The 11,004-nt window shown below is 42.3% G+C and overlaps 1 protein-coding gene across 1 annotated transcript; it reads right to left on the minus strand.

Annotated features, from left to right (window-relative positions):
• Positions 1-2,107: 2,107 nt before the first annotated feature.
• LOC112435243 (low-density lipoprotein receptor-related protein 1) lies at positions 2,108-9,221 on the minus strand. The gene is made up of 2 exons (XM_024803495.2): positions 8,852-9,221; positions 2,108-4,146 (listed from the first exon to the last, which is right to left on the minus strand). Exons 1-2 carry the CDS (start codon positions 8,969-8,971, stop codon positions 4,009-4,011), a joined length of 258 nt encoding a protein of 85 aa, XP_024659263.2. The 5' UTR covers positions 8,972-9,221; the 3' UTR covers positions 2,108-4,008.
• Positions 9,222-11,004: the final 1,783 nt, after the last annotated feature.

Consider the following 11,004-nt stretch of genomic DNA (forward strand, 5'->3'; position numbering starts at 1 on the left):
ACCGAGACTGTCCGAGCCGGGGCTCAAACCGGCAACCTTCCGATTACAAGGCGAACTCCCAACTCTTGCGCCACGATCACCCCAATTAGTCTTTGTGTAAATCCATAGAAGTGATTCTAGATGAGGAACTGGCACTGTGTTGGTGGGAAAAGAAGTAATAGCAAGTATTTTGCGCCACACCTGTTTTGGGATGGTGCAAAATGGTCTAGGCAAGGACATGCATCCCCTACTCCATCTGATCCAGTTTTGCCAGAAGTCAGAGCTTACTCTGACTTACTCTACCCATAAAAATTATGGGCAATCTGCAGCAAACTGTTCAAGTGAGAATGCAATCACTTGTTTGAACAGCTTTTGATTGGGGCAAAGTACTTACATGAAGTAGTTTCCATTCCCTAGATTGTGTTGTTTTCAGATATCTCGTACTTGTCAATGTGAAAGTACCTGATATACATAAAGTCAAAGCCTTAGGCACATCCTAGCCACTGTTACTTATTATCACTTATTTTTGGGAGTGTTCCCAAAGATCACTGGGACAAATGTTAGATTCATTTTGAAAACATCAAGTGTGGCTGACCCTTTCAGCAATCAGACAACATTACTCACACTGATTTTATTCTTGGGCTCCTGTATGGGCCTCTCCAGCCACAGCAGCTATGGCAAAAAAAATGAAACAAGGGTGACACAAGTAAAGCCAGACCTGCCCCAAATGAGCCCAACAAATACAATCGCATCAACATTGGTTTTGGAGATACTACTTATCACCTCTTATGCGCTTTTCTTATGTATAAAAAGAAACAGGACATTGAAAAATATCAATTACTTTAACCTTTTGGTGAGACCATCAAAAATATCCCTACTCTGATAAATTTCCAAAACCACCCAACCCCTAAGTGTCAGTTCAGTAAAAACTCCATCCACTGCTCAATTGACCCTGAAATAAGAGAGTCATTAAATGCCCCAATTACTCAATAACACTTATACCAAAGTCACCCTTAAGTGTTCCTTTCTTTCTAACTACACATAAAAAACACGTACACTAAGGCTCCATAGAGATGATCAACTATACTTTGTATATCCTATTATTTCCTGTTTATTTTATTCTCCAGCCTTTCTCCATGGATCAAGATGCAAGGTCATCAGGTGAGGCTGTGTGTCTTTTGTCTGCAGTCGCCCTGCAGATTGTTCTGTGATGAAGTGGTCGTCTATAAAGTGTGACCCTGAGGTCAGGGCTGAAACCTAGGCAGGGATTCATTATCCGAAATGGGAACAGAGCAAGGTGATTAATACATTCTGTATCCCAATGTATAAAATGGGGAGTGTTTATTTAAAAAACATAAATATATGAACGCGAGCCACTCTGTACTTTTGTTGATGTTTTACGTTTCTTTGACTTGACGGTGTAATTAATTTCAGAAGGTTAAGAGGTGGTTTTGTGCAACACGAGCTCGTCTTGAATCAATGCATTTGTCACCAACCCTGAATTTAGTATAATTCCTATACAGTCAGTCTGACTGCATCTTTCATCTTCACCTGCCCTGATTGACAGTCTAATTAGAGGTAAAGTAATGGTAAATGTAATCAGGGCTAAATTACAGCCATAACTCACTCAGTGGAGAGCCTCATACCTGCAAGCCAGTCACAGTCACAAACTAACAAACTGACCTCACCATCCATTTCAAACATAAGGACCTGGTATTAACATCTCTCAGCACCACAGGCCGTGCTGAAGTGGTTTTTGTGGAGTGCTTACAAGGTCGCCGCACCCACATTACCAAAAAAGAGAGAAGAGCATATTTTCTCACTTAATGGCATCGAGAATGAGACAAAATGTGTTTTGGGGGGATTTGGTTGACCATACTCTTTAAAACCCATCTGCCATTAGTGCGTGACACGAGTCATTGTATGTTTTTATTGTGTCAATCCAGTTTGAAACGTCCTATTTTCAAAGGGTAGTAATCTTTCTGTGAAACTACAAGCATAAATTACAAAGACAAACAGGGGGGTGTGAGGGGAAGGTTTTCATACAGTACAATACATACAAAAGGAACACTGATTTTCAGAAGTAAAAATAAAAAAGTACTTTGTACAACTGAAGACATATTTCATGTGGGTTTTTTTGAGACAGACTTTTATTTTGGGGGGCAGGGCAAGGGTTTGACCTATACTGCAGCCAGCCACCAGGGACTTGGAGACATATCCATGGAGAAACTACGGAGGCTGAAAAATGAAGCACAAGTGCCAAAAACGGGAGTTTCTCTAGTGGCTGGCACCAAAAGTAAGTCGGTCACATACACACCAGTGTTAAAATAGCAAGAAAAACATTATGATCATGTTTATAGGTACAAGAAAATACATTTAGATGTGTGTGACTGGTTACTTTAGGGGGAGGGGGAGCCCTCACTCCCCATACTTTAAAATCACTGAACCTGACCTTTCCACCACATGGGTGCTACCCAGTGTTGCCAACTTAAAGACTTTGTCGCTATATTTAGCGAGTTTTCAGACCCCCTTAGCAACTTTTTTTCTAAAAAGCGACTAGCGACAAATCTGGCGACTTTTTCTGGTGTTATTGGAGACTTATTTATGATGACTTTTTGACATGAAAGCACATGAGCAAAGCCCCCTTGCTAACAGTTGCAAGCTAACCAAGCTTGCAAGCATTAGCACACTCTGCACCTTGTATCCAAATACAGTAGGGCTAACTTCTGACTCCAAAAAAGTACCAAAAACTACAGCAGCGGTTATATTCCTAAATTCAGGCTTCTAAATGTAGCGAGTATGACCATGTTTTATATGCAGTCTATGATAAATAAGAATCCATCCAACACAGAAACTAGCTGCCTAGCAGACTAAGTGCAATGAAAAAAAGTTGCACAAATACATATAGTGTGACTACAGTGGAGAGTTTTGACTGTTTATCACTCAGTTTTACTTCACTATAAAGAAGATGACTGTATATTATGACTTCTGATGTCTCAACAGCAGGCGTTATGCTAAAGGAGCATTAAGAGCACTGACAAGATTGTATGAGATTAGTCCACATTAGGCATACAGTACGGTTGAGCCTGTGAAGAACTTGTTTGACAGAGACCCCCATAAACTGAGCTAGCCAACCTCTTATTTGCTGCCTAGAAACGTGAATTGAGTAAAATCAAATAATAGTTTAGCTTTTCTAGATGTTTCTAATACTATTGCATCAAAGTAATTCAGTTCTGACCTGCTTTTGTTCTAGTAAATGTGTGTGAGTGTAAAAATGCTACTTGGTTCAGAATGAATAAGTATTATGATCACTGCACATATAGTACCTACAGTTCTTTTGAAGCTCTTGGTGTCCTGTTGGTGTCTCTAAATTAGAGGACTGCTGGGCCAATGAGTCCTGCCAGAGCCACACCCTGATCAGAGGGCTGCACCTCCTGCTCTCCCAGCACCTTTTCCACCTGTCATTTGATTCACATGCTGGCCAAGAAACCACACAGTGCCCTGGTGAAGAGCGAGTAAGTGTGTGTGTGAGTGTGTGATTGACCCATAGGGTGAACAGAGATCAGAGGTAGGTGCCAGATCAGATCAGATCAGATCAAGGCTTTCCAAGTAGGATAAGCTCTACTTATGCTGCTTTCAGAAGGGTCGTGTGTGTGTGTGTGTGTGTGTGTGTGTGTGTGTGTGTGTGTGTGTGTGTGTGTGTGTGTGTGTGTGTGTGTGAGAGAGAGAGAGAGAGAGAAGTTGTGAGGAAGTGAGCAAAATGAAAAAGAACTGGATAAAATGTCTATAAAATGGTTTCTTTTCCGTCACCAGAGGATTTGTTTTCCTTTTTGTCAAAGAACAAAATATAATACTGCAATCACTTAAAAAAAGTAGTTCTTCATTTTATACATTTTATACAGTGTTCTCGTTTTTATGTTTTTTTGTTGCTTTTCTTTTCAGTTGGTAAAGGCATAAAATGAGAGAGCTCGCTGGCTCTAGGTTGGGCGAGGCAGGGCAATGTTGGCAGAGTTCAGTCCATGCCGAGGTCTATGCCAGGGGGTCGCTCATGTCCTCGTCAACCTGGGAGAGGAGCTCCTTCTTTTCATCAGTGCTCGCCAGAGAATTGCGGCTGTTGTGGGCACCCATGTACAGGGTGGCATACACTGGGTTCGTGAAGTTGGTGGGCTGCGGAGTGAAGAAAATTTCTCAGTGACTCAGGCAAAAGAAATGAAAAGATTTGGTATATTGTGAAAGAAGCAGTATTTTTCTTATTCAAATAGGCTCAGCTCGCATAAATAACAAGATGTTTCCCAGCTCAGTGCTGAAACCCTGGCAGACATTTGTGGTTTGTTATGTTTTCTGTGTTTGGTTATTTGTTTCTGAAAGTCTGGGCACTAATCATCTGCCCCCAACAAACCAGTAGGTGTATTTCCAGTGAAGAACTTGCAACTTCTTGTTAAGCACTCAGGACTTTATGGACAATTCCTCATTTGATGTTTTATGATTGTGGTGAAAAGTGTTTGAATATAGTGACCATGAGGGCTCCAGCATAAAAGCTTTATTCAGCTGCTCTCCTTATTCACAGTGGATTTCCGTTCCTGACACCCCCAAGGGATTTTTGTCTCCAGCTGGGATTAAACTGGAGATTTTTTCACTTCTTAGGTGAATGTAAAAGAAATGGTATTTATATAGTGCCTTGTGCTTTTATCTGCTGAATGCATTCACACACACAGAGGTAACTCAGGGTTCAGTATCTTGCCCAAGCATTGATCTGTATACAAACCACTCGAGCCACAACGTGTAAACCATGAGACTATGGAGCCACTCATCAGAACTAAAGTATATGATTCACATAATTCTAACAATATTCATTCCAAAATTCATTACAGATGCCAGAAGTAAATACCATAACGACACCCACTGGTTTCCTAACGGTGTGTTCACACCGAACGCGATGGACGCGAATAGAGCGTCAGGTTTACATGTAAAGTCAATGGAAAGGCGCGATGACGCGCGATTGCGGGTCCCGCGAAAATTCGGAAGCAGATTTGCGTCGCGAAAACGCCAAAACGCGTGAAACGCGCGTCAGTGTAGCGCGTCTGGCGCGTTTGACTCGCGAATAAAACCACGCGCGTGAGTTTTTGTGTTGCATTTTGTGCATACGCGCGTTTCGCGTCTACCGCTCGAGTTGGAAAAATCTGAACTCCAGCGTCAAATCGCGCCGCGACAACCAATCAGGAGCCTGGTGACGTGGCTGTTACCTAGGTCAAAGGGGCAGATCCAGCCAAAGCCTTTCATACTTCAATGGAGGGGAAGGCTAATCAATGCGGTAGCAAACAACTCGGAGCTGTACAACACCAGCTGCTTTCAGTACCGAGACAGGAATAAAAAGGACCGAGCTTGGAGGAAGATATGTAAAGAGATCGGGCAACCTGGTAAGTTCATTCATTTCTCTTTTGAAAGTTTTCACTGACCCGGGGAAGCCGCACAAAAGCTAGCAAGCCACCGCTATTTTCCCACTGACGTACAAATACCGTTCTGCTTTTATGCATGTTGTCATTTAGGAATATATTTTATTGTTTATTAATAAACAGCACACAGTGGTCCCGCTGTTCATCCGTCACTGCTTTGCTTTTTCGCTGATTTTTTATTGCACAGTACAGCATTGCATTCTGCAGCCTGATTGACAAATCTCCTGCGCTTGCCAAATTTATCACGTTTGGTTTTGATAACCATCGCGTCCAATAGAAAAAACAGCACAAAAACACCCATAACTATGAGCCTCATTCGGAAATAGACACCTGCACCGTGAGGGAAAAAGGCGCACGAAAGTGGCGGGCAGATGAAGACAAACCGCGGCATAATAATACTTTTACGTTTTGCAATCTACAAAGGTTTGCACTTTGAGAATCAATTGTGAGAACTGTGACCAGGGGCTAGTTATTCTGAGAACCCCTGCTGCAATAAATGAGGGACCACGGTCTACTCTACGATTATTATATCCAACCTGTTAACATTTAATACTGTATTGATAGAACCAACTGATTCTGCAGCAGAGCATCCCCAGTCCCTGAGCTCCTGCTGCTGCACCCACAGATATGTACAGCAAGCACTGATACCTTTTTAGTCGGTGGGATTCCCTTGTGATCACCTTTACTAAATATCTACAACCAATCTGATTATATCCTGTTATTGTTTTGTTTTTTTTTTTCAATGTTGAAATTAAAATCTAGTAGCAGCCTTCTCATTTCTTTGTGTTTTGTGCTGTTTTACAGGCCCACAGAGGAGGACAGCTCTGAGGCGGATGAGGGACGGGTCCCAGGACGGTCCATCGGCGGTGGAGCTGGCCATCCTGGTGTCCCTGAAGCGTTCACACCAGTCTCCAATGGAGCATTTCCTCCTCAGCCCTTGTTCCCGCTCTGGAGAGCAGCTGGTCCTTTTTATTCCTGTCTCTCTGTAAATACTTATATTTTATATATTTATGTTTAATGTTTTTCTGTTTGAGAATTCTAATATTATTTCAAATAAATGTTTATAATGACTAATGTCTCAGTTCTACTACACAGCAAATGTTGGCACACGACTTGACACATGTAGAATTTATTTCATATTATACTAATGACAAAATATACTGATACAGTGGGATGCAGAAGTTTGGGCAACCTTGTTAATAGACATTATTTTCCTGTATAAATCGTTGGTTGTTACAATAAAAAATGTCAGTTAAATATCATACAGGAGACACACACAGTGATATTTGAGAAGTGAAAAGAAGTTTACTGGATTTACAGAAAGTGTGCAATAATTGTTTAAACAAAATCAAGCAGGTGCATCAATTTGGGCACCACAAAAAAGAAATGAAATGAATATTTAGTGTATATCAATGTGTGTGTCTCCTATATGATATATGGGGTGCCTTTGTCTGGATGTGCTTCCCATCCAGAGCTGCACAGCACAGAGGAAAGTTCCAGCGCTCCTGGAATCCCTCTGTGATGGACCGCCAGTCTCCAGGTGAAGGCACAGCCATGAAGTCGTCCACTAGACAGTCCCAGATGGACGTCGCTGCCTGGGGGGTGATCTGGCTCACCGTGGACACACCGACTCTGAAACTGAACGCGATGGTCCTGAAGGAGTCCCCGGTGACAAGGAACCTGGACAAAATTGTTCAAAATCAGTATTATGTGTACTGCAGTTACAAAATACATTATTCAAATTCCAAAATACTTTTGTGATGTCAGATATAAATCACAAAACTTAAATCTTACATAAAACATTTTGTAATTATAAGGATAATTACAAAATGTATATTAGATAATATCTAAAACAGTTGTGTTTTGTTTTAACTTTAACATATCATAATTTGATTGGTAGCAACTTTCACAACTACAGTGAGCCAATCACTCATAATTCCTAAACATGTCAATCAGGTAGGAATGAAGTAAGACATTAATAGAAATAAAGAGTTGTGTGTTGACATGTAGCCCTTTCCTTGCTTAAATCATTAATATTTTTGAAAAATTAATCTGTGATAAGACAGCTTATCAAGATAGAACCATGTAACTAGAGATGAACCAAACTGTTCACAGTTTTATCTAACTCTGTTTTAATAAAGGCTGTGACCCCTGCTATAGAGTCTGACAGCTGCAGGGATTATATACAAATATTCAACTATCCCAGAATTAAACCAGGTTTAAATAAAAAGGAGTGAGTATCACTACAAAGGTTAACTCAGTGGTCCTAATGCTACAGTTTGATATCAGCAAACACCGAGCGCATACATTGATGTGACACCACAGCCATGCTATCATGCAAACACTGATAACAGCATAAATCGAATTAAATCGGGACTTGATGAGAGCTTCTGAGTATCACTAGAAATATTATAAAGAGTCGTCTCTGTACCACAGTTTGCTTTCAGTAAACACCGACAGCATTCACTGTTAGCATAGCACATCCATGTTAGCAGTGTATAACTGGATGGATTAGCATATTAGCACAGGTATCAATAAAGGACTACCGTATTAAATAGTTTTACTAACCTCAGGAAGACGGACAGGCGCTCTGCAGGTGGGATTGAGCGTCTGTAGTTGGTGTCTAGGCGGGCGATGCTGGGACCGACGAGGGAAAGCAGGTCCTCAAACTGGCCGACGGTGATAGCGCTGGAATCGGCCGTCATCCAGGCGCAGCTCCTGGAGCAAGTGGTGAAACTCACCAAACTGCTCATGCCTCTGGAGGACCTGATGGACCCAGGTACGGCGAGGACGTCTTTTACGCTGCTGCTCTGCTCTCCACAGTACATAGAGAAGGGAGACTCTCTCTTCAAGCGCTAGCTCGATAGCTGCCATCTTGCAAAGATACCGGTCTGGCACAACTCCCTCCCACATTCCTCCCACATTTCCGGTTCACGCGCGTCAAAATATGATATTTTGACGCGCGATGGATTTTTCTTGGACACGCGTTGAGACGCGAATGTACACGCGTCAAATTAGGGGCGTTTGGGGCGTTTTATTCGCGTCCATCGCGTTCGGTGTGAACACACCGTTAGTCTTGCTTTAAAGCTTTTGCATTTGGACTGTGGTGATCTCGATGGCAAAAAACTGGATATAAATGTAGAAAAGTGATTACAGATCAGTCAAGACAGAAAACTGTTTTTCACTAGACGTCCAAAGGACAGGAATATATTGAGAAACCCAGCTACTTTCATCCAGTGTTCTTTAGATCACAAAGAAGGGTCTATTTACTGTCTATAATGACTCCACAACCAAAACCAATTCATTAAAAAAAAAAAACTCACAAAAGGACTCATAAATGTGGAAATATCTGCATGGTTAGCCACTACCAGGCATTTTCAGATATTTTGTAATGAAACGGCTTTTTTAAGCTTTGTTACCTTGTCTGGGTCTAAAGCAAAGTCGGAGTCCAGAAGTTCCCCAGCATCATCATCAGGATCTCCTTCATAGATCTTATAGGCAGGGTTTCCAATCTCAACATTCATGGCCCCGTTGGTCATTCGGTGGTGCTGGAAGCCCTTGGCACTGCAGAGAAACAGATCAACAATTATCTTAGAAGCAGATTCAGACCCTTGTTTAAAAGAATTGATGTGCTAACCTCAGAAGAAAGCTAGAGTGACTAAAAGGTGTCTTATCATAAACCCATATCATAAATTCACTCAGCACTGGCTATGTACAATTGACAAGAACAAGACAACATATATCAAAGGTTTTCAAATGAGCTTTTGTGTCAAAAGGCCATTTGATCAAACCTATCGAATATACTGCAGCATGTTCATTGCGGAGAATGCTGGATTAGATTGCAAATATTCGGCTGTTTGCAAGCATATAAACATTTTTCAGAGATGCACAGTTATACATTTTACTCTGCAAGCACATTGCCTGAGCCTAATATTTACAAATGTAAACAGGGAAAGGCATGGAGGACAATGGGAGGACGTCAAAAGTTCAACTACTCGTGCATCACCAGAGCTATTCCAGAGTGAGTAGGCCCCCTGTGTTGTTGGGTGGGAAACCCCATGGAAGCCAAACAGAAGATGGCAAGCGAGGACAATGCGTTGGAGGTCTGTAAGCAGGTTCCACCATTCTCGCAGAAGCCTTAACACTTACATCACCACGGACTGCCATTTGGCTTTTTCTACCTTTAAAACCCGGAGAGCAGCCAAATGGGTTTTAGCTAAGCTTTAGCTTCAGCCAAGTGGAAGCTAAATTGGCTAGTCATTCATATGTATATTAGGTTGTTAGCTGGGAATTCTGGAGGGAGGGGAGTGGGGGTGTGTGGATGAGGGGGTGGGGGAGCTGCTAAAAGCTGTGAACTTCCTTTTGTGTTTCATCTTGATGCATTCTCAATCATCCAGGGAAATAAATCTCCAAAAGTCACCAACTTGGAGTGTTTCAGTTTGCCGTCTTAGGGAGAAATCAACACACATGGGTGTAGGTCCTTTGTTGCTGAGATTTATTGATAAAAACAGTACAAAAAACCAACCATTTGTACACATATTTACAAATAATAATAAAAAGTGAGTGAGTACATTTCAACATTATACCAGTGGTCTGATTGATGCCACAATGGAGCAAATCGAGCAAAGACTGATAAGTTCGCTGCAATTTCCAGTGTGTGGGGATCATTGGTCACCAACTGCATCACGTGCTACAACCCTGGTCTACATATCACCGTTGATGAACAGCTTTTCCCATCAAAGACTCGGTGCTGTTTCCTGCAGTATATTGCAAGTAAACCTGACAAGTTTGGGATCAAGTTTTGGGTGGCTTGCGACCTAAAATCCAAGTACATTTGCAATGTCTTCCCATATCTTGGCAAGGACCCCAATCGTCCCACTGGGGAGAGACTTTCTGAAAATGTAGTAATGAGGCTGATGGAACCATTCCTAGTCATTCATATGTAAATGTGGTGGAGCTTGCAAGAGAGTTGGCTCACTCTCATGTAGCTGAGAAGAAGGCAAGAAAAGAACAGTTGCTTCGGACACAACCCTCCACACCTAGTCCTGGAAAAAGAGCCATGTGTCAGGTCAAACACAAATGCAAGAACAATCATGCCACTGTGCGATGTGTTCACTGTGCCAGGATTGTGAGTGATTGCTGAAAATGTTGAAATGTACTGTACCGGTCCGTTGCCATGGGTTACCTGACCGTTGCCATGGGTTAACTGTCCGTTGCCATGGGTTAACTGTCCGTTGCCATGCGTTTACATGTGTTGTTATGGGTTAACTGTCCGTTGCCATGCGTTTACATGCGTTGTTATGGGTTAACTGTCCGTTGCCATGCGTTAACTGTCCGTTGCCATGCGTTTACATGCGTTGTTATGTTTTAACTGTCCGTTGCCATGGGTTACCGGTCCGTTGCCATGGTAACCGGTCCGTTGCCATGGTAACCGGTCCGTTGCCATGGGTTACCTGACCGTTGCCATGGGTTAACTGTCCGTTGCCATGGGTTAACTGTCCGTTGCCATGCGTTTACATGCGTTGTTATGTTTTAACTGTCCGTTGCCATGGGTTACCGGTCCATTGCCATG

The sequence above is a fragment of the Maylandia zebra genome, linkage group LG8, assembly GCF_041146795.1.
Source record: "Maylandia zebra isolate NMK-2024a linkage group LG8, Mzebra_GT3a, whole genome shotgun sequence".
In the NCBI taxonomy this organism is placed as follows: domain Eukaryota; kingdom Metazoa; phylum Chordata; class Actinopteri; order Cichliformes; family Cichlidae; genus Maylandia; species Maylandia zebra.

Coding starts and splice junctions, on each gene's coding strand:
- LOC112435243 (XM_024803495.2), bottom strand. CDS start 8,971: ATGACCAACGGGGCCATGAATGTTGAGATTGGAAACCCTGCCTATAAG. Junction 4,147..8,851: donor TTGCTTTAGACCCAGACAAG/GTAACAAAGCTT, acceptor TTCACTCCGCAG/CCCACCAACTTCACGAACCC.